Source organism: Eurytemora carolleeae, unplaced genomic scaffold (assembly GCF_000591075.1).
Source record: "Eurytemora carolleeae unplaced genomic scaffold, Eaff_2.0 scaffold1016, whole genome shotgun sequence".
Classification (NCBI taxonomy): domain Eukaryota; kingdom Metazoa; phylum Arthropoda; class Copepoda; order Calanoida; family Temoridae; genus Eurytemora; species Eurytemora carolleeae.
In genome coordinates this window covers 19,227-42,797 of record NW_019396901.1, presented here as the reverse complement: position 1 = coordinate 42,797, position 23,571 = coordinate 19,227, and the positions used below count along the sequence as shown (strand labels likewise).

General features: G+C 34.3%; 1 protein-coding gene across 7 annotated transcripts in view; it reads right to left on the bottom strand.

Annotated features, from left to right (window-relative positions):
* The window catches only part of LOC111709927 (dystonin), an 83,390-nt gene that overhangs the window by 49,670 nt on the left and 10,149 nt on the right, over window positions 1-23,571 (bottom strand). For 3 of the 7 annotated variants that reach the window (XM_023483894.1, XM_023483893.1, XM_023483892.1), the window contains 13 exons: window positions 8,468-8,569; window positions 8,290-8,348; window positions 6,206-6,321; window positions 4,946-5,133; window positions 4,620-4,705; window positions 4,290-4,428; window positions 3,967-4,098; window positions 3,604-3,764; window positions 2,630-2,840; window positions 1,764-1,892; window positions 1,260-1,391; window positions 822-929; window positions 73-168 (listed from right to left, as the gene is read on the bottom strand). In XM_023483894.1, coding sequence (XP_023339662.1) covers window positions 73-168; window positions 822-929; window positions 1,260-1,391; window positions 1,764-1,892; window positions 2,630-2,840; window positions 3,604-3,764; window positions 3,967-4,098; window positions 4,290-4,428; window positions 4,620-4,705; window positions 4,946-5,133; window positions 6,206-6,321; window positions 8,290-8,348; window positions 8,468-8,569 — 1,659 coding nt within the window. Of the gene's footprint in view, window positions 1-72; window positions 169-821; window positions 930-1,259; window positions 1,392-1,763; window positions 1,893-2,629; window positions 2,841-2,881; window positions 3,018-3,603; window positions 3,765-3,966; window positions 4,099-4,289; window positions 4,429-4,619; window positions 4,706-4,945; window positions 5,134-6,205; window positions 6,322-8,289; window positions 8,349-8,467; window positions 8,570-13,967; window positions 14,590-23,571 lie in introns of those variants that run through there. The other 4 variants (XM_023483890.1, XM_023483896.1, XM_023483891.1 and 1 more) reach the window with 3 other exon arrangements.

Here is a 23,571-nt window from a genome sequence, read left to right as displayed (position 1 = left end):
AGTACATCAATAAACTACAGTACATAAATAAACTACAGTACATAAATGAACTACAGTACATAAATGAACTACCTGACTAGCGGGATGATGACTAATAATAAGACTCTCTCCTCTGTCCAAGACGGAGCTAAACTGAGTTTCTCTCTTCTCAAGTTCGGACATCAGTTTCTAAACAAAATTCAGAATTTTTGTTTCAAAAGTTGCATTTAAGTTATTTGAATTTAATTGTGGACAGAGCTTGGGGGGGGGGGTGTTCAACTCATTAATTTTGTTTTTAAAACAAGGCAGCAATTATCAGTAGTGCAACCTCATATATAATTTGTAATTGCTTTCATGTTCTTAAATCTTAAACAACCTGCCAGCTTTGCCAAAAATGGTTCAAATTAAGCAAAAAAATTAATACGGGTAGAAAATTTCAAAATGAGCCCAGTATTTGAGATTTACACATTTTTGAGCATGAAACCGGGATCAAATAGGATGCAATCGGAGCTTAAGTTTAGAAAAGCTTACAGAAAGAACCGTTGGAAAATACGCCGCCCCCGCAATACTAGGAAAACCAGGGAACCGATAAGCCCCATGCCTTAGGATTGATCCATATATGGAAATTTCAGTTGATAATTTTATGGAGTTAATAGTCGTTGATTTATGTAATTAGACAGATATCGGACTTCAGCTAACTGACAAGATCTTTAGTATATATATCTATCTTCAAAGAACATCTTACTGAAAAACAAGAAATTTAAGAACTGAACAACTTTTTTGGGCCAAAATTCTATATAAAATTCGATAAAAAATGTGTGAAACTAATTTTATTTACTGACCTCGTAATACTGCTCAACCTCGTTAATCTTGAGGTTCTTATCGGCCCAGTCTCTACCGGCCTCGCGGTCCTCGCGTTCATTCAGCCAGCTCAGCTCAGCGTGTGAAGCCTACAACAGTTCAAGTGAGTTAAGATCATAATATGCTCCACCCGAGGGTTTGATAATTTTAAAAATTTGAATATTTAAAGGGAGCTTTCACGCATTTTTCTGAAGTCATTCAGAACACAGGAAATGATTATTTACTACAAACAAACAAGAAGTAGACCTTTGAAATTTCAAACTATGAACTCTGCTAGATTAATTAGGTTGCAAAGATATATGCTTGGGCCGAGTAATCTGTTATCAAAATAGTGCGCAATCAAATCATAATTTAAATATGGTTACCCCCTTTACAAAATTAACTCACACTCCCTTTAATTATTCTCCTCTTTATCTTACCGCCATGAAGTCGTGAAGAGAATGTAGATCTGAAACTCTCTTGTTGCTGAGGACCAGGAGCTCGTTGTACGCCTTCTGCAGTACAGTCATACGCTCACCGTAGATCTTCAACTCCTCACCATGGAACTTCACCTACACATAGAAAGATAGATAGATAAATAGATGGGTAGATAGATATATTGATAGATATATATATATATATATAGATCTATATAGATAGATAAATACAGACAAATAAACAATAAAAGATTTATGGTGTCCCAAAAACAATAAAACTCGTAATTTAGTGACGACTTTTTTTTGCTGGTATGATATTACTTCACTATTTCCAAAATGTGATCTGCTTTTTCAACTTAACAATTTTAAATTAAATTTAAAAAAGAGTAAAATGAATTTATTTAGGAGCAAAATGACATGTAAAAACTACCTGCAAAAAAATACTTAAAATGAAGAAAAAAATGGAAATAAAAAAATGATGAAAAAATGAAAAAAATGAGAACCAACCTCTGCCTCCCTGCACTTCTCAACATTCCCCTGGAACTGATCGATGACTTTGTGCTCCTTCTGGTGCCGTTCATACTCCAGCTTGACGGTCTGCATGTCTGTCCCGTACTCACCCTCCTTCAACTGCTTCTACACAAACAAGAACATCACAATTCAAATCAAAACTAGAAATCTAATATAACGAAAAAAAAACACTACAAATTTTTCTTTTTTTAATTAAGGGGACTGTTGGTAAGCACAAACGCGTCATTAAACCACACACAATAGAAACTAATCAATTTCAGACAGAAAAAATAAGGATATTTCAATCATTCTTATTTAAGGTTATCGTTGTGCATCTGACAAGAAAGTCTAGAATGGAGGGATGTCTCCAGTCACATTAATGGAGGGATGTCTCCAGTCACATTAATGGAGGGATGTCTCCAGTCACATTAATGGAGGGATGTCTCCAATGGAGGGATGTCTCCAGTCACATTAATGGAGGGATGTCTCCAGTCACATTAATGGAGGGATGTCTCCAGTCACATTAATGGAGGGATGTCTCCAGTCACATTAATTATGATAAAATCAGCTAAATTTGTCAATATTTATAAATCACGTGATCTATTAGTTAGCATGCAGTTTACAACAAATAATCAAAAAAACAAACAAACAAACAAACAATTCTTCCAGGACCTAAAAAATGTGCAGAATTCATGCAAAATTGCGGTAGAAAGAATCAGGTGTAGTGTAGTGGTTTAAAACATGCAGAATTGGAGGTTCATCTAAGCTCTTCTTCACACCGTGCACACAACAAAAAAGAAAATGTGCTTTCACGCGCGGTGCACGTTAGATAAAGGACGAGAAGCATGCTGTTAGGAACTCACCAGGGTCTTCGCGACCCAGTCCAAGGACTCCAGAAGGAATCTAAAGCCCGCGTTTGTTTCACTCCCGACCCCGCCCATTGTGATGACAGTTCCTTGGCCATCTGCCTCGATTCGAACCACTGTGGTGTTAGTCGCCTCGTTTAGTGGGGTTAGTAAGTTGGCCCGCTGTGTGGCCCTAATAGCTGTCCAGTGCTCGTAGGTCTGCTTAACACTGTAATAAGGGTTAGTTAGTAAGGGTTGGGGGGAACTTACCAGTTTCTGGGACACCCACTCAGTGCACTCGGCCAGGAACTTGAAGTCAGGGTTGGTGTGGATGTTGAGGATGTTTATCAGCTTAGTCTGTAGAAGGGTTCTCATGTTAACCCATTTCTCATGAACCTGCTGAACTCTAGAATAACAAGGACATGAAATCCTCCACTTTGGTTTTTAAAAATCCACGAAAACTTCACCACTGTTCATAAAGTAGCCCTGAGCTGAAAACTTTAGAATGAGATATCCTTAATCCCGATCGGTTAATTAATCTGGAGATTAATAACAAGAGGAGAACAAGCATTATTTGATCTCGAGATTAAGAGTGGATCAAGCATTAATATTGATATCCACCATTCAAAAGTTTCCAGCTCAACAATCCTTAATTTACAATCTGTTATTAAATTTTCTTAAAAAGCACTCTCGCATGACTTCATAACTTGAATTATCGTGATATCTTGAATTTAAACCCGGCTTGAAGGGAGAGATGAGATGCAGAAACCCAAGCTAAAGAAGACATAATAAAACTTATAATTTTAGAGCTGAGCACGCAATGTGCAGGCAACACTTAAAAACTTGAAATCCTACAATTTGTAGATTACCTCAAAGCTGAAAGTATATTTGTATTTATATTTATTAGTTATCCCCTATCCTACCTCCTGTGTATCCCCTATCCTACCTCCTGTGTATCCCCTATCCTACCTCCTGTGTATCCCCTATCCTACCTCCTGTGTAGCTCCTGGGACTGATGGAACCTATTATCCCTGAGTATTTGAACATCACTGAACATTGACTTGATGACCTCCTCAGACCTGGAGAGCTCGCGCTCGATCTGGTCACAGTTGTTCTTCGCATCCTTAGGGTGCAGGTGGTCAATACGCTTGGCCTATAAAAAAAAAACAAAATATAAAAAATCAATTGACAACTTTGAAAAATACTCAAATCAAATCATATTTAAAAGTTCGGATTGTTTTGAGCTCAAAGTTTTAGTTCAAATTCAACCTTTACACCTCTTAATTTATGTTCACCATTTTTTAACAGCAAATAATAATAATTGAAGAAGATCAGACCATCTTATAAAATTATACCTCATCTTCGATCCAAGCTTCAATATCGTCTAGTTTACTGTCCGTCATCTTAGCTTCCTGATGAATCTTCTCAGCCAGGCGTTGAAGTTTCTCCAGTCGAACAATCTCCTCCTGAATCAGCTGATCTCTCTCCTAGAACAAGAACACGTGATTCAGCTGTCTTTTCATTAGCGCGTTAAAGTCTCTTTACGGAAAATAATTAGTGGGCCTTTTTGGTGGGATACCAGGACAGCTTGAGAAAAAGATGAATAAAAGAGAATTTATAAAACTGAAATTTTCCTTTTGTAGGGTAACAGTTAAAGAGAATGATTCCAAATTTCCACCTGATAAAGCATCATGAGATGAGACCAAGATCTCTCGATATTCTCCGGGTAGAGTTCCTTGTTCAGGTCGAAGTTTGCATCCTTCATCTGTCTCTCAAGGTCTCGGAAAGCAGAAAACAGTTTCTCCTTCTCCTTCAATCTAATCATTTTCAAGGGTTAAGAAAGAAATTCTTTAAAATAAGACTTTGAATTCAGAAAAAAATCCTTCCAGTTAAGTTTTCTGTAGTTCTAATTTCTAAAACATTGTATTGCATCTTTTGCAAAAAGTTTAGGACAATTTTTTTTCATGTTTTTTAAGAATAATTTATTTTTCTTTCTTATTTTGTTTACCTTGGTGGAAGATCATGATTTCTAAACCTATTTGAATCTTCTGCTAATTGTTTCATTTCATTTAAACTATTGGGGAAATTCCGGTCCTAAAACAAACAAAAACATAAATTAAAACAAATGTGATATTAACTTTTTATTTTTATATTCTATGGTTTATTAACATCTGTCTACAGTTTTTTTGTGCTTAACAAAAAAAACTATTGACATGACAATGTCTTATAATAAAGAAAACCAACAAAATTTTCTTTGGATTATTTGTTTTTAAACATTTTCAATTTTGAATTTTTGAAAACTTATGATTTCTTAAGATTACGATGTTACATTACCTGCATTATAGTTATGTGCTCTTTTATCCATTGTTGAAGAGAACTGGCTAGATCTCTAAACATCTCCATCTTCTTGGTGGCCTCGGCATCGAATAGAGGATGGCCGGGAGGGGGTTCAGGGAATACGTCATAGAGCTGGGAGACATACGTAATGATCGACTTCTCGTCTGGTTCGGGGGTATCGACATCTTAACAAAATAGTATTAAACCTTTTTAATAATAAATTCGCGGAATTTTGTAAGAAAACTTTGCAGGAAGGGATGTTATTGTACTTAATTATCCAAAAGGTTCAGTAAAATAAATTAGCATTCCTTTTTGATCTTTTAAAACTCATTTATCCCTGTACATTTTTGTACCAACATAAATATTTAAAGTTTTAACTGTAAGCACACATTCCTTAATTTTTAACCAATCCTATGTTGTTTTATAAGCACGAAATATCTTTGCTGTTCCTGACAATTAAAGGTTGGATCAATGATTAATGGCATAGTCTTATTTTAAATAAATTAATTAGACCCTTTATCAAGCAAACACTAGTATTAAAATGACAGGTCTAATGAGCTGGAAATTTTATAGAGATTTCTGTCATAATTGAATAAAACTTTAAATGGGGTAATTATGTAATTAACAAGAACTGTAAAAACTTTATTTAACATTATCATTGATAACAACTTGAAAAAACAGGCAAATCCATATTGGGAAGGTGACCGTTGATGCTTTGATTAGGATAGTTATGACGTAATCATTACATCATGCATAGTTCAACCACCCTAAACCCAGTGGGCACACATGGTTACAAAGAACGCAAAATCCGCAATTTTTAATTAAAAAATGGCAGAAATAAAATGGCCATGGTGTCACATGGTAATTTTTATATGCTTTATGATGAAATTAGATTTTTAAAGTGCTTTTTAAAGATTTTATTGGTTGATTTTGTTCCAGATGTTACTGCCTTTAGGTCTGAGCCACTAGATGTCAGGCCTTGGTGCCTGTTAAGACAGATAGCAACAGGATTGCAAAAAGCAGACCCATCTAGCGTTGGTATTCGGCATTATCTATTATCCAAGGCATGACTCAGTTGTTTTTACACCCAATTTTATTCGAGTTGAAAAGTGTACAAGAAGAATACACACAAATACTTAGAGAAATGAAGCATAACCGCCTATAGAAATAACTTGTTTTTACAATTTTAACTCTAATCTAGTTTATAAAGATAGAAATTGATCAATGCATTGATTGATTGATTGATCTTTAATATACCTTCTGGATCAAGAAGTCTGGTCACTCCGTATTCTCTGTCCATAACATGGAAAGCAAGATCTATTCTTTCTCTTACTTGTCTTCTCTCAACCTGCCTCCAGTCCACCAGGTCCGGTCTAGATAGGGTTAAGGATAATAATATTGTCCGGTCTATTTAGGGTTAAAGATAGAAATATTGTCTGGTCTAGATAAGGTTCAGGATTATAATATTGTCCGGTCTAGATAGGGTTAAGGATTATGATATTCTCTGGTCTAAACACGGAATTAAGGTTAATAATATTGTCTCGTCTATTTAGGGTTAAGGATAATATTGTCCGGTCTATACAGGATTAAGGATAATAACATTGTCTGGTCTATTTAGTATTAAGGATAATCTTGTCCAGTCTTGATAAAGTTAAGGATCATATTGTCCGGTCTATAAAGGGCTAAGGATAATAATATTGTCCGGTCTATTTAGGGTTAACGATAGAAATATTTTCTGGTCTAGATAGGGTTAAGGAATATGATATTGTCCGGTCTAGCTATGGTTTAGGATTATGATATTGTCTGGTCTCTATAAGGTTAAGGATTATAATATTGTCCAGCCTATACTGGGTTAAGGATAATAATATTGTCCGGCCTATTTACGGTTAAAGATAATAATATTGTCCTATCTATTTAGGGTTAAAGATATAATATTGTCCGATCTAGATAGGGTTAAGGATAATAATATGGTCTGGTCTATATAGGGTTAAGGATAATAATATTGTCCGATATAGATAGGGTTAAGGATAATAATATTGTCCGGCCTATACAGGGTTAAGGATTATAATATTGTCCGGCCTAGATGATATTATTGATGATAATATTGTCTGGTCTATATAGATAGGGTTAAGGATCATATAATTGTCTAGTCTGAATAGGGTTAAGGATTATAATATTGTCCAGTCTAAATAGGGTTAATGATGATAATATTACTAAATATACTAATATTTCAAGAATAAGTTTCTGTTCTAAGAATACTCATGACTTAAAATCAAATATTAATGATTTCATTCATGATGATATCTAATATAACATTTCAAATTATGAATAATAGAATTAATTATTTTAATCTAAAATCATCATTGTATAATCTCATAACAAATTAAGATTAATTAGCAATTGCAAGTTGCATTATTATCCTGTTCTTGGTATAGAAATACAAATTCATAGAGTACAGAATTCAAACCACCATGCTAAGTTCAGTATTTTAAACTTTAAAGCTCAAGATTAATTATTCGTCATTTTGATCAGTACGGATTAATTATTTTCAGCCTAAGCTCAACAATTTAGAGACAAAATCAAGTTAACTTGAAGCTATAAGTACTTGATACATAAAACAATATACTTAAGCTCAGATCTTATTTTAAGTGTGGAAATACTGATCTTAATTTCAGTCTTAGTAGTTTTAATTCTGGACTCCTGGTATTAAATTATGACAGGGTTGTGTTCTATAAACATACTTGGAATATAATACAGATTCCTAGCACAGCGGGGGGAGGTATACATGGGGGGGATTTGTATACAGGGGTGGGGGATTAAAGGGTTGTATCAGGGAAGGGGGGTCAAATAATTACAAACATAATACTAATGGTTTCATTATGCATGTATTATCACATTGAGATGAAGTAGACAAAGTAGCTAATAAAGATAATGAAGTCTCAGTGTGTGGGGTAAAACGGGGGGCTGTCTCAAAGGGGTTTGGGTAATTTTTAGGCTAGATTTGATATATAAAAAAAATCAGTAAAAGATGGGGATAGGAAGGGAAAAGAAAAGGGATATGAAAGGGGATAATAAAGGAAATAGTATCGGAAGGGAATAGGGTAGTAAAAGGAACGGGGATGATAACGGAAAGAGAATGGGAAGGGAGAAGGGTTGGAAAAGAAAAGGGGATGATAACGGAAAGAGAATGGGAAGTAAGAAAGAAATTTAATGAGTTTGATGTTTTGAAGGATGAAGAAAACTTGGAAACCAAAAATGGAGAAACCAAAATGACAAAAATTATCTATCTTTGAAAATTATAAACAAAATGTTTTTTTATCTTGTTTTTTTTTCTCAATTACCTGTTTCTGTGAATAATTGCGTTGAATGCTAATCCATCTCTCCAGGATTGGGTAAAATCCTAAACAAAATTAAAAATAACCTTTGTAGTACAACTTTTTAGAAAAAATGTAATGTTCCGGTTGAATTAAAAAATGAAAAAAACGTGAAAAAATGTAAAATAAAAAATGATTAAATTACCGTAACATGAACTCCTGGGTATTTTTGAGTTGTTTTCTGCGCCCATCTTAACAATGCTTCTTTTGCTGTTAAATCCTCCTGCCCAACAACAATGTCAGAAATCTGAAAAAAAAATATTTATTTTGGAAATATTTGAATTTTTTAAAATTAGCAATTTAATTAAGAAGCACAATCAGTCAGTCAATCAATATAAAAACTTGTGTTGAAAAATACGCACAATTTCTCCCTCTACTCTCTAGGGAGTATGTGCCCAGAGCTGGAAACTTTAGAATTGGATACCCTTAATCCCGATCGCTTAATCTGAAAACTGTGAAAACTTATGGTTTTCTTAATCCTCTCATTTGGCACACTCAGATTGGTAGAATTTAAAGTATTTTAGTGGATTAAGATTATGATAATCTGGAGATTAAGCATATTGATCTTAATATCCGATCCGATTCAAAAGTTTTCAGCTCTGGATGGGTGTACGCGGAAGTATTGCAGCGAGACATCTGTCAAGATATAATCCTGACACATTTATATCTCAGGACAGGTTTAAGATGGAACCTAGATACTGATGCAACATATTTTCTCCCGGAAAGATATGCAAAATAGGACCAAGCTACTTATTGTTGTTAAAATAAGCTTGGTTCCTCCCGAATGCAATCCAAAGAATAAAAACTTCCTTCATTCCTAATTTTTGACTCTCAAAAAAGATTGTAGTGCAGTTATTAAAGGGCTGCCAAAAGGCTTGAATAGGCAGTTTACATGCAGGATGCATAAGAAAGGCCATCAAACACACTAGGCTACCAAAGCGCTTGAAAATAAAACTCACATTTAAGCAGCTAGACATATAAGTTGTAAAAATAATTTTAATGCTCTAATATATCCGTCCAGGTACAAAAACAATAAAATTGAATTTTGAAATAGATTTATTCATGTTTGAAATCTTGAATTTATTTTTAAATCTTTTGCAAAATGGAGGTTTTCCATTTTACAGATTGAACTCAGATTAGAACCAAATAATTGTAATTGACAAGAAGAATTAGTTCAAAATTGGAGCAATCTTAGATTCCTGGTGGTCCTCTGGTATTCAATCTTATCTTATCTTATAGATATATGATAAATAGATCTATTTGTAAAGAGATTAATGAGTGGATACACATGAATAGATGAAAATAGACATATCTTGATTGATCCCCCCCCCCCTCCAATCCTTGAGTGAACTACATCAATTCCTAATAAACATGAGCATTGAGCATCTTGTTTGAAAAGCCCATCTATTTTTATAAATCAGAGTAATGCACGTGCGCGCGCCATAATTTTTATATCTGTCGACGATGCAATTCAATTTAGTTCGCTGTAGGAGATGAAAACAAATAGAATTGGAATTACTTGTTTACTTTTCATAATATACAAACATCAATTTAATAATACAAATCAATATATTTTAGAATTTGAATGTTTTTTGTTTATTTTTTATAAGTTATATATAATATAGGACCTACAGTATTGTGTAAATCAGGCCTTAGTAAATTCTAATAATACCCCTGTCCTGGTATTTCAAACATGATGTAGGCTTTTAGTGCATTTATTGTTATCAAAAATCAATATATGCTGAAACATAAAAATCTTTGTAATTTAGCAACATTTTATGATTGACAGAAAGCTATCAAAGATTAAAGACGATCTTTAATTGTCTCCAAATCTATGAACGATCCTTTTGATCCACAAAAATAGCAATCAACGATCTTTAAGTTGTCTCCTGATCAGTAAACTATCCTTTTAATCCATCAACCCTCAATCCACGATCTTTAAGTTGTTTCCCAATCAGTAAACGATCCTTTTGATCCATTAATCCATTCTATTGCTTCACATCTAAAACTCAAGTGTATGAAGAGCTTTAAAGCCTGATACATTTGAGCTTTATAGTCCTTAAAGATGTAACATAAACCTCCTCCCCCCCCCCCATCCCATCAAAGAATAGGCTGGGTAACCCTATACACTATGAGTCACACCGCCGCGTAGAGACTAGAGTATACTGTAATACGGTTACCCTCAAGTATAGGCATATAAACCACTTGACAGATCAGAGGCGCAACTTGGGGGGGGGGGGGGCAGAGTATGTTATATTGTTATTTTTAGCATTAAATATTTCAGAATAAAATCATGAATTTGTTTCCACTGTTTTCGCCATGTAAATTCTCTTTCAAAATCTCTAGGGGGCGCCACCCAATGATGGTAGTTTCACCCCCCCCGGCCCCCCCCCTAATTGAGCTCCATATGTAGATTTTATTTGAAATGATTCCATTTCTGAAATATTTCAATTCCCAATTACTTCCAATGATATAATTACAGTACTTAATGATATAACCAAGAAAGGTCGTGGCCATTTATCTTTAGCTTTTAACCCATTATAGCAAACTATGCAGTATTTGTCTAACAGAGTTATTATTTATTTATTTTTCAAATTTTAGAATTGATCAAAACAAATCCTTCTTCACTCTATTGAGTTGTGTTTATATTTAACCGTTAAAGGGACTGTATACACGTAATTACATTCAAGCAACCATCCATTTAAAGAGGCACATGCCAGATTCGCAACAGTACCGCTTAAACCCTTATATGAGTACCAAAGAGGAAGATATTGTCGTTTTTCTCTCTGTAAAGAGTTAATTTTTGCCGATCACGTTACTGGTCTCTGCTGCATAAAGTAAATGACGTTTATTGGGAAACTGAAATAAAAAATAATCAAAAATACCAAATAACTTATTAATTACAATAGGTGGCAACAGAGAATTGGACAAAATTATATACGACGTCACAAGTGTTAAATATAACAAGGAAAACCAAATTTTCTCACATGCGTTGGCATGTTTTCAAAGATTAAATAAAAAAGTTTAAAAATAGACAAAAAAGAACACAAAAATTGCACTTTATTACTGTAAGATAAGCACTTTATCCTGAAATTATCACTATTATTAATAATTTTGTCGGACACAAAAACTGAGTTGACACTTGTGACATAAGAATACAGCTGTACTGAGAGTGTTGAAATTCTACGTTGCCATCTATTGTACTAGAATCTGTTTGGAAAAGACCAAGAAAAATAATGGATACGGGCAGATATGTAGAATAACTAGAGAACTAAATAATGGATACGGGCCGATATGTAGAATAACTAGAGAACTAAAGAAACTTGCCTAGGGTGGTTCAACCTATAATAATAAGACCTCGCTAATCTACTAACTTTGCCTTGGAGACAAATAGCAAGTGAAAAATGCCTTAATTCATGTTAAACATAGGGTTAGTCGGACATAACTCGGTCAGTAGTTTATCATGCATTTATATCCATCGTAAGAAGTACTGCAGTTTGCTGCAGAAGCATTACGGTCACTATTAAGAACTGTAATTTTTGCATTTTTTAAAGATGCATTTTTAGTTAAGTTTTCTTTTTCATAGATTAGTTATGAAGTTATAGTTATACTCATGGTATAGAACTTTTCCCCGAAGCTTAATTGAAAAGATTTAATTCGTCAATATGTTTAGTTAAGATTGAATTTTTCCGTTGGTTCATAACAACAAAAGAGAAATATTATAAAATTGCAATCAAAAAAGAATATTCTTTTTACTGATAAGCATATAAAACCGTTTTGTTCTAATCCAGTATGAATAAGTTTCAAAATTGATTTCACTGAAATATCGTCCTAGTTCGATCCCTTCTAATGGTTTGCAAAATGGAGGTTTTCCATTTTACAGATTGAACTCAGATTAGAACCAAATAATTGTAATTGACAAGAAGAATTAGTTCAAAATTGGAGCAATCTTAGATTCCTGGTGGTCCTCTGGTATTCAATCTTATCTTATCTTATAGATATATGATAAATAGATCTATTTGTAAAGAGATTAATGANTGAGTAAGGAGAAGGAATGCATAAATGTTGAGCAGAGTAGGTTTGGAATTCAGGGCCCAGGCTGCAAGGTCAAGTATCAAATCTATTCCCTCCTTGTCCTGTTCACTCGATGTTTTATCATCTGTCATAGTATTAGTGTTGCAGCATCCCCCACCCCGCTATATAGTTGCATTCTCCCTAGATTGCTGCAAAAAAACAATATTTTCCTATGAGTTTTGCATATTTCGTGATGAAATTATCCAGTCATAGTTGCACCCTCCTTAAACCAACCTTTATAAGCAATTAATCTTGCAAAAATTACAAAGGAATCTTTTTATTGAAATAATGTCACGCCATTCCATTTCCGTTAGATTTGAGAAACATGGTGTTAGGAACGAAACGATTAGAATTATGGACATAAACGAAATAAAATATGACGGATTGGAATTAACATCGTTTAAACATCTGATCTTGGGGTTAAGTTCAACTTGTTAGTTTAAATATAAATGAATTTGAATCTTTTAATTCCTTTATCTTTGCATCCTTTGGTGAAAACTTTTGATTATTTGATTCATATCTTAGATTATTTTATTCATATATATGGTCCACAACATTGGGTTGCAAAGATCTAGTGATTAGAAAATCAGAGTTTGTGTCCTTCACTCATATCTATGGCACTGAACAAACTAGTTAAAAACTTAGGAAGTTTTAAGGATATAAAGTCATATTTGTTCCCAGGACACAGGAAGTTTACGCTAGAAATCTTCAAATATATAAATCAAAAGACTACAGTTAAAAAAAAGAAATCATTTTGTTGACTTTTATCTTATCTTTCTTTAATGTGGTTAAAATTCTTAATTTTTTTTTTAGAAATTACATGTTTGGAAATTAATAAATTCTAAAAATTAATATAAATTTAGTGTTAAGGGGGGGGGGGGAGAGACAAAACCCCCTTTCATGAGAAGTATTGTGACAAATAATATCAATAGGTGTTGAGTTTCTAGAAAGTTTCATTGTACTACACTTCCGTCTATATAATTCAATATTTTGCAACTTTAAATTAAATATTTTTTAGAAATTCAGTATAATAGCTGAGTAGGTTTAGGGTTCGTGATGGAATTATCATTGAATGCTGAATATATTAGATTATATATATATATATAATATATTATAAGGATTGCTTGAGAAAAACAAACTCAAAAACATAATTGTTTATTTAGTGCATAATAATATTTATGCAGTTGGTTGAGTATGGAATATGCAAAATCTGTTTTGCATATAGATCTTTATTTCTTAACTTCTCAACTTCTTGACAGAATTTCTAAACTTCATTCTCATCCCTTTATCCTCAATTCCTCTATTTCTCATCCTCTCATCCTCATCTATCTGTTAAACTATCTATCCAAATATCCATGCATCTATCTATCTATCTATCATCATCCGCCCACGTACCCGGTATCCGTGCATCCAAATGAATACAATTTTGCGCAATTTTTGGCGGATTTCAGTGCGCGTTTTTAACCCTGATTGCACTGTAGAAAGTTACCTTTAAAAAAATAGCAGAACCTCAAATTTAAAATAAAAGAAAGAAAAAAATTTATCAATAAAAAAAAGTCGACATTGCTTTCCTTTTCGATGACTCTAAACTTGAGGTTCTGCTTGTTGTTGTTGATGGTGGGATAGCTCTGCTTGTTCTCGTTCGCGTAGTTCAACACCGTCTCACTGCGCACACTCTGCTCACCGCGCGTGATTGTTGTCACCTTGCGCACAGTGCGCGTTGACCGATGGCGAATGTTCCCTTTTTTCACGGATTTCGACCATCGTTCCCCACTAGTGGTTCCCTCCATTTCCGTGTTCCTAAAGGTATGAACGGCGCGAATTTCGGCATCATCCTCGTCCATAATTCCGTTTCCGTCCGCAACATCGTCCGTATCCTCATCCTCCCGCTTCCCCTGCATGAAGAGCCGGGCGCCCTTCACGAACTTGTACATCGACATCGTGTTCCAAGATTTTACAGATTTCCCTTGACCATTTTCTCTACACAACACTGTTCTTGCCACCACTATCCTCACTTCTCAACTGCAATCCATATTTGGAGAGGGGTTGCAAATCCACCAAATAAAAAACCTGTTCACTAGAACCAGGGGGTGGGTCCAGGGTGTCCCACCCACGCAATCACACACCTGTTGGGGTGCGTGCACACAGGTGTCCTGAATACACGGAAGAGCGCGCACTGTGTGCCTGGCACTATACACGGATAGACTGACAGTGGCCTGAGAGTGGAAGTATACCTGCCTGCCTTATCCACTGCCTATATATATAATATATATATATATTAACTCACGAGTTTCTAGTCTTACAACCCTTCAAAACTAGAAGACATTTAACCTTTGGGGGAAATCTAAATATGGTTTGAACAACACCAACCACTGGATCCCCTGTACGTCAAGGGGTACCCGGAGTAGGGTTTATGCTTGAGTAAGGAGAAGGAATGCATAAATGTTGAGCAGAGTAGGTTTGGAATTCAGGGCCCAGGCTGCAAGGTCAAGTATCAAATCTATTCCCTCCTTGTCCTGTTCACTCGATGTTTTATCATCTGTCATAGTATTAGTGTTGCAGCATCCCCCACCCCGCTATATAGTTGCATTCTCCCTAGATTGCTGCAAAAAAACAATATTTTCCTATGAGTTTTGCATATTTCGTGATGAAATTATCCAGTCATAGTTGCACCCTCCTTAAACCAACCTTTATAAGCAATTAATCTTGCAAAAATTACAAAGGAATCTTTTTATTGAAATAATGTCACGCAAAAAACTACACGAGGAAGTAGGTTGAGGGAGGGGGGGGGGAAACCCCTGGAATGCGTAAATACTTATATGATTGACGGCTTCAACGTTCAAACTAAAATCTACATATTTGTTCTACAATTAAAATTATTCAAAATATCCCCAAAAATGATGTTATTGTTATTATAATGAAAACCCCGTAACACCTATTGTATGCAATTTTATTGTTTTACAATGTAAAAACTTTAAGGCGCCTAAAATTTTCCAATTCACACCAGAAGCTCGCATTGAAAATACAAAAGCATTATACACTGTATATTATACACTGGGACCCACAATACGTACATCTTATTATTTAAGGATTTAAACCTGATATAATTTTATTCGATCTTTATTTTGATTTAGTTGATAGGGAAAATGGTTTTCATTAATGGCCTTGAAAAATGTCGAGTTATATTTTTGATGAAAAAAAGTTAGCGCAAGTAATAAAGAAAAGAATGGAAAAATGTGACTAAATTAATAAGATTACATCATGAAACATGAAAATTGGTTGTGAGGACAGTCTAATATGAGATCATAAGTTAACAGGTGTTTTGAATAAAGAAAATACAGGGGATCCAAGAAAAAGTAGCTTTTCCCCAAAAAAGTTGCTATAAATGCTGATCTAAAGCCAAATAGACAATCTAGCTTCGGGATAGCATTTTTTAACAAAAATACCTACTAAAAATGTATTTAAGAAAACTTCACATTTTTAAGACACCCTGGCTAAAACATGTAGGAGTAGGATGAGAACTAGATATGCGTAGGCTTAACCAAACCCAACCCAAACTAAAATTCTCATTTTCCCTACCCTTCAGCACTTATCCCTGTATTTCTTGACATCCCCTGGAATCTCATCCTACTGCAGTAAACAGCACATCATCTAGATTATTGAGGACTACAAGCTCTACAACACCTTCCGACCCTCACCAACATATAATTTCATCGTGAAGTCAGCTAAATTTAATTCATTCCCACACAATTCTCCCCTCTCCAGTTTTTGCCACCCTCGATTGAAACTTTACAGCGTGTTCCTAAATAAGTAACAACAAAATTATATTTTCCCTTTCACCCTGTAGCTGTAGAGATTGATTTAATCTCATATGATGGTAATACATGCTCTGCATCAAATGTTTGTCACCCTCAATTGAAACTTCTAAAAAAATAACCATGCACAGTAAGTTTTCTATGTTCACCTTGTGGGTTTTTTTTATTTAATCTGTTCTTATGGTTATATATGCTTTATATTGTGTGTAGGCTTTAGAGACAATGGGTCAGTTTTTAGTTAATGCAATCATCATTAGGCAGTATGGGGGGGTCAAGCATTGAGATGCGTACGAGCTTTGAGCAGCGGTGTGCGTAGCTACGCAGCTTTTAAAAGCGTCAATCAACCTTTTTAGCGCAATAAGTGTCAGTTCTCGTTTGTTCAAAGAATGTTTTTGCCAAAAACTACTTCTAACCCTCTACAAAATATTTCTTGCATGGGAGGGGTGTCAAAGTTTACAGATAAAAAATTTAAAAAGTATAATTTAAAGATATCTTAATGTATTTCATGCTGCAGTTTGCAATCTGCCTGCTAATAAATATCATTATTGCACCTCCCCCCTTGCTTATCTAATTATATAGAAGATATGCAGCGCTTGCTATTGGTTGCAATTAAGAAAGCTGACCAGTGCAAAAAATTGGAATATCGTATAATTTGCACACTTCACCATGCATTGCTTAATTACATCGCTGATTGGAGCCACCGCATATTTTTACTGGATCTAAAAAAGAACGTAGACATGTTAAAACTACTTGTGTATAGAACTACTAGTGTATCCTAGACCAGGGGTCAATATAATTCCCAAAAAAGCTGATTTTCTCGATCCCAAAATAATTTTTTGCCCCCAATTTTAAAAAAAAATGCCCCCAGTTAAATTTTTTTTTTCAAATTCCACTAACACATTTGCCCCATTGCCCCCAATTCTAGACATGTTAGAACTACTAGTGTATCCTAGACATGTTAGAACTACTAGTGTATCCTTGTCATCTCAAAACTTCTCTAGAAACCCCGCACTGTAAACTCGGAAGAAAGGGAAACAAAAATAACTTAATTTTTCCGTCAAACGATAAAATTTTAAAATATAAAAGTGCATTGGCTTGAGAAGTGTTTAAACCCCAATATAAAAACAATCCTACACATGTCCAACATTTTTCTAAAGCACCACACCTAAAAGGATTTCCATATTTGGTCATTTAATACCTCCAATACTGGTTAGAACGGAAGAGGGGGGGGGGGGGCAAGAAAAAGTATATCATGCTTTTTAGGGGTTTCGCTATCAAACCATAAATTCAAACTGATTTGACTAGCCCACCCGATCCGCCCGTTTTTTAAATTTCAAACTGAGGCCCTCCCTTTGATATCACTCTTTACTTTTCAATTGCAGGGCACACTTCCCCTTTATTTGGTTCCATTGCCAAATGCGCGTTGAGTCACCTAGGTCCCATTAGTTTCAACAAATTTACGTGCGTCAGTGCGCGACATCTACAAACTAACTTGAATTGCTCATATACATCTTTGGAATACTAAACATCCTCCCCCCCCCCTCATTTTTGTGCACCAGATATAGCCTAACTAGTTGACTTGTATCCATATACAAAAACTAGTTGGAGACAACTATTTATTCTTCACTTCCTTATTGCATCAAGATATGAATAGTTTAAGCCTTTAATGTGGAAGATATCGTTCCGTTTCTGTCTTTAATATTGCAAATCATGTCCATTTCCTTGCTTGTCTCTGCTCCTAAAAGTCACTTGAGTAGAAAAACCACACTTGAAAATTATCAAATTCCAGAAGGAAAACCGAGCATTTTTGCTATTTGCTTAATTCGATAATGTAATTGTTTAACTCGATTAATTTCTTTAATTCGATAATGTAATGTTTTAACTAAAGAGTCACATGAATTTCGTAAACCCCTTTAAGATTACATTTAAAGCTTCAGAAAGAATGTTTTTTTTAGGGTTCGGAAATATCTCTGTCTTAAGATTGGCTTTAAATAAAAGCCTATATCCATTCCTGGACTGTAAAATATTAGCAAGGCAGTTGTCTGGCGCCTCGAATTTGCTTAGAATAATAATAAAAATAACCAACCAGTTTAAACACACTGATAAACCATCTTTATTTGATCATAAGCCACGCTATGCAATTTAAACTCATCATACAATCTGCTGTCAGTGGGACCCAGACAAATTTGGATTAGAAAGACGACTGTAAGACTCAAATTATGATTTTAATTAGTTCTATGAACTTGAAACACAGAAATTGTGCAGTTTACACAGACCTATTTCAAGCACTGGTGAAACTAAATGACTTTTAATAACATCGAAAACACACAAGTTTGCTTAAATATCGTCTTCCTGATCCACCGTTTTATGAGTCTTGCTGTAAGTAAAATATAACAGCGTTTTATCAGTTCTTTTTAAGTTATTCTAGACGTTTCTTTATGTTGAATTGAAATCTCTCATTTTCTGTCCGATATTTTCTATAAAAATAACAATTTTTAACATGACTTCTTACATCCTTGGACAAGGTAAAAATGTTTGCAAAACCGATTACAGTGCAGAAGAAAAGTGCACAGTGCGCAATTATTTGAATAAGTATCATGTTTGCAACGGGCGCATAAAGCTAGATATATATGTGAGGTTGGATTGCAAAACCTAAAATTCTCCCGTCTCCATAATTTCTCCGCTTGTATGCAGTTATCCATTTTCAATTTGAACATATGATTGACTTGGAGTTTTTATTCAAAGTTTTTAAAGGGACAGTGAACGTTTTTTCAAGTGATCCAATCTTTTTTCAGAATAACAGAAATAGTCAGAAAAAAATATAAAATGTTTTTTTTCTATCTAAAATTTTAATAATTTTCCATAAAGATGCCATTGTAAATTAGGCATCCACACATAAAGTAAAGAATCACTTTTGTCGTCAATCCCTTTAATAATTTGATCGTTGAAATTACCTTTAGGAAGAGATATTTAAGCGTTGAACCACGGTTTCAATTTTGTGTCTAATTTTCTAGTTTAGTACTCTCAATTAACCCCGGAAATTAACCTAATGCCTATCCTTACTGCCTTAAAACCACAAGCAAACAACGGACAGGCAAACTTAGAAATTTTCATATTTACGACTAAAAAATGAAAAGTCAATTTAAATTAATAAAAAATTGACCTTAAAAAATGCAGGATAGTTATTTAGTTTTACCGCGAGAAATAGTAGTTTAAGGAGACTGTGCAGATGCAATTTCAAGAGACCCCCAAAACATAAAAAAAAAATTACGATTCTTAACGCTACCCTTTCCAAAGTGAGGAAGAAATCTTCGATTTTTTTTCTTATTTTTTGGGAGAATACAGAGTCACATAAAATTTTTGGACCCCCCCTCCCCCCACCCTCCTATCAATTACATGTACATGGATCTTAGACATGTGGCCGCAGCACTCGGCCCCCTAGCAAGTCCTAGCCGCAGCACTCGGCCCAGAAAGTTTCTTAACCTAACCCTAAATAAATTCTAATTTAATTGAAAATTGTTCAAAAAGTGGTCATGTACTAGACATGTTAGAACTACTAGTGTATCCTAGACATGTTAGAACTACTAGTGTATCCTTGTCATCTCAAAACTTCTCTAGAAACCCCGCACTGTAAACTCGGAAGAAAGGGAAACAAAAATAACTTAATTTTTCCGTCAAACGATAAAATTTTAAAATATAAAAGTGCATTGGCTTGAGAAGTGTTTAAACCCCAATATAAAAACAATCCTACACATGTCCAACATTTTTCTAAAGCACCACACCTAAAAGGATTTCCATATTTGGTCATTTAATACCTCCAATACTGGTTAGAACGGAAGAGGGGGGGGGGGGTCCCTCCCCCACACCACCTCAACATGATAAACCCACATATAGAGCATTACAAGCTAGAATGAGACAGCTTGAGATGTATTTAAATATACAGTGTATGGACTGTAATAAGACAAATGTGTTTATATATATAGATGCGCCCTAACCTGTAACATTACAGGGGTGTATCTTCTTCACTGATAATATCTTTTTCAAGTGTTAAATTTAAAGAACAGTTTTAACCTTTTTTTTGTCACCCCATCCTGTTAAAAATGTACTGCTTAAGAAAAGTGATTATTATTATTATGTTTGGGAAGAGTTGGAAGTATTTTTCACCCTGTAAGAATATGAGCTGTTGCTCATTCCTTCCATCAACAGCTAAGCTGTATTATTGATGGATGGTGTGTTCCAGGGAGAGGTAGGGGGGCCAAAACTATTTCGCAAATATTTGCGAGCTGAGAATCAATTTTGCAACCATGCAAATGATCAATGATCTGTAGGACAGGTTGGCATTGACAAATCTTTTTGCAAGGTTCGAACACCTTCAGGGCATAGGTTTAAAAATGGATAAGAGGCAAATCATTGGATGGATTTTTAGAGTTCCCAAGTTTAAAGTCCTTGTCAGACGCATGTTTGAACTCCCGGGGCGCCTAAAATGTCACATTATGACAGCTTGAACACAACCAGATATTCAAAAACCATTTAAAGAAGACATAAATCCATAAATCAAATAAAAATTCACGGTTCTTTATTTTGTGACCGCAACTGCAATCTTTAATCAATCCAACTTGTTAGATGCCTAATCCTTGGGCACACGCGTAGAATACTTGATTACTGAGGATTGGATCGAATACTTGATTAGGGATTAAAAACTGAGGATTGGATCTGATCGTTGTGATAGGTTTGTTATCCAGTATACATACCCCGGAGCCCCACTCTAGATAATACATTTATAACTGGGATATCATTTCCTACTTTAAGTGGCATCTATTCAATCATCCGCTCTCTTGTACTCCACAAACATAGAAAAATATTAACTCAGTGTCATCCTAGCATGAATGGGTTGCAGGGAACGTCTACGTATTTTCAAATGACACTATATTAATCCGAAACAGAAACGTTCACATCTTCCTGTTCTTCTCTCTATAAATGATTATTTTCAATTGCGATTTTTAACTTGCGGATTTTTACTACAAAGACAATGGAGACAATTGTGAGAATCAGTGAATTTTAGGCAGAAAGGGACGTTATACTTGTTTAAAATACTAGTTTTTTTTTATTGTTTGGAATGAGTATTAAGATTTGATTGGAGTCCTAAAAACGTCCGACACGGGCACACATGGTCTTTTATAGACATGACAGAGCGTAGAAACGATTAGATAAAACAAGATTGGGTTTAATTCTAATCAGGGTCACGAGGGTCGTTGTGAACCTACTCAGGTTACAGTTTAGGATAAAGCAGGGTTAAGTGGTAGCTTTTAGTAGGGTTTCAGGGGTATACTGGAGAAAACAATTCTTCCTGGACTTTCTTAAAACAAAACAGAAAAAAAGTATTAAGTAAAAGTAAGTATAGGGGGAAAAAAGAAGTTAAATTGAGTTAAATAGGAGGAGAAAATGATCAAATAGGAGGAGAAATAAGTTTAAGAGTAGTTGAAATGAGTTGAGAAGGGGACGAAAAGAGATAAATAGGAGGAGAAATCTCAAGATATGAGGAAAAAAGATAAATATGAGGAGAAATCTTAAGATTTAGGATAAAAGAGATAAATAGGAGTAGAAATAACAAGATATGAGGAGAAAAGAGATAAATATGAGGAGAAATCTCAAGATATGAGGAATAAAGTGATAAATTTAAGGGAAAATCTTAAGATTAAGGAAAAAAGAGATAAATAGGAGGGTAAATCTCAATATATGAAGAGAAAAGAGATAAATATGAGGAGAAATCTCAAAATATGAAGAGAAAAGAGATAAATAGGAGCGGAAATCTCAAGATATGAAGAGAAAAGAGATAAATATGAGGAGAAATCTCGAGGAGAAATCTCATGGAGAAATCTCAAGATGTGAGGAGAAAAGAGATAAATATGAGGAGAAATCTCAATATATGAGGAGAAAAGAGATAAATATGAGGAGAAATCTCAAGATATGAAGAGACAAGATATAAATAGAAGGGGAATCTCAAGATATGAAGAGAAAAGAGATAAATATGAGTAGAAATCTCAATATATGAGGAGAAAAGAGATAAATATGAGGAGAAATCTCAATATATGAGGAAAAAAGAGATAAATTTGAGGAGAAATCTCAATATATGAGGAGAAAAGAGATAAATATGAGGAGAAATGAGTGCATCAACCTGTAATTGCATCTAAGTGGGATTTGGCAAACGGCAAGGAGTATTGCGAATCCCCAAGGGCTTAGCCAGAATATTCACCATGCAAAATTCAAATAAGTATAAAGCTGATTAATAGGCACAGAGAAGAAGGGGGCGGGGGCTTATTTTGAAGGGAGATGGGGGGGGGATCTCTTAAATCAAACCCTGAAGCAATTTAAGATTGAAGGTGTCAGGTTTAGTTAATAGATTTAATTTCTATGATTTGAAACCATTTCAGTAGTAGTAAATAATCTTCAATACAAACTATATACTTATGTCAACACAACATAAATCTTAGAGGAATTAAAACCAATGGACCCATATCAAAACCAAAAAGTATTGAATGTGCGCAATCCCGCAATCTTACTTCGGTAAAAGCCTTGACAAAATATTAAAAATGCGCAAAAAACGTTTGATTGATTGATTGATTGTCGTGAATCCTAATTATAGGTTCTTGATTGTGCTCCTATATGTAAACAAGATGGCGGTTCAAGGACTTACCTAAAAAGGAAACAAGTATTAGTTAAACATATTCAATAGGCGCAAACATTAAATTACGACTAAAACATGCACAAAATACGCGGTTAAACGAGAAATAAAAAAAATAAAAAATCTAAATAAAATATTTTATAAAATCCACAATTATGATGGTTGTGCATGGTACAAGTTTTCATAAATGTTTAAATATAATAAAAACATTTCGAGTGACTTGTAATTTGAATTGACTTTTTAATTTTATGTACGATTCAGATAGGTACCTCTCAAAGCTTTATCTGATCTAAATTAAACATGATATTCATGTTTTTTCAAGTGATTTCTGTATTAAACATAAATTGAGCATTTCTTCTGCAGAAACAATAGAGCCATTTGTAAGAATAAAACACTTATCAAACTTGAAAAACAACATTATCTTCCATATTTTGATCCGATAAATGTTGTGAGCTGAGCTTGTCCCTTTTTTAATGAAGGGTCCCTTTAAAGGGACCGTTCACTTATTTGGTTAATTTCAGGCTTGGTATTAGTCTTACTTTTCAAAGTCAACTGGTTTTTATTATCTCAAAAGTAAAATAATGCCGACTGCACTTACTGTCAATTAAATAAACGCATACCTAAATTCTATTACATGGATATAAACTACAAAAGATTTATTTATTTCACTTAAATATC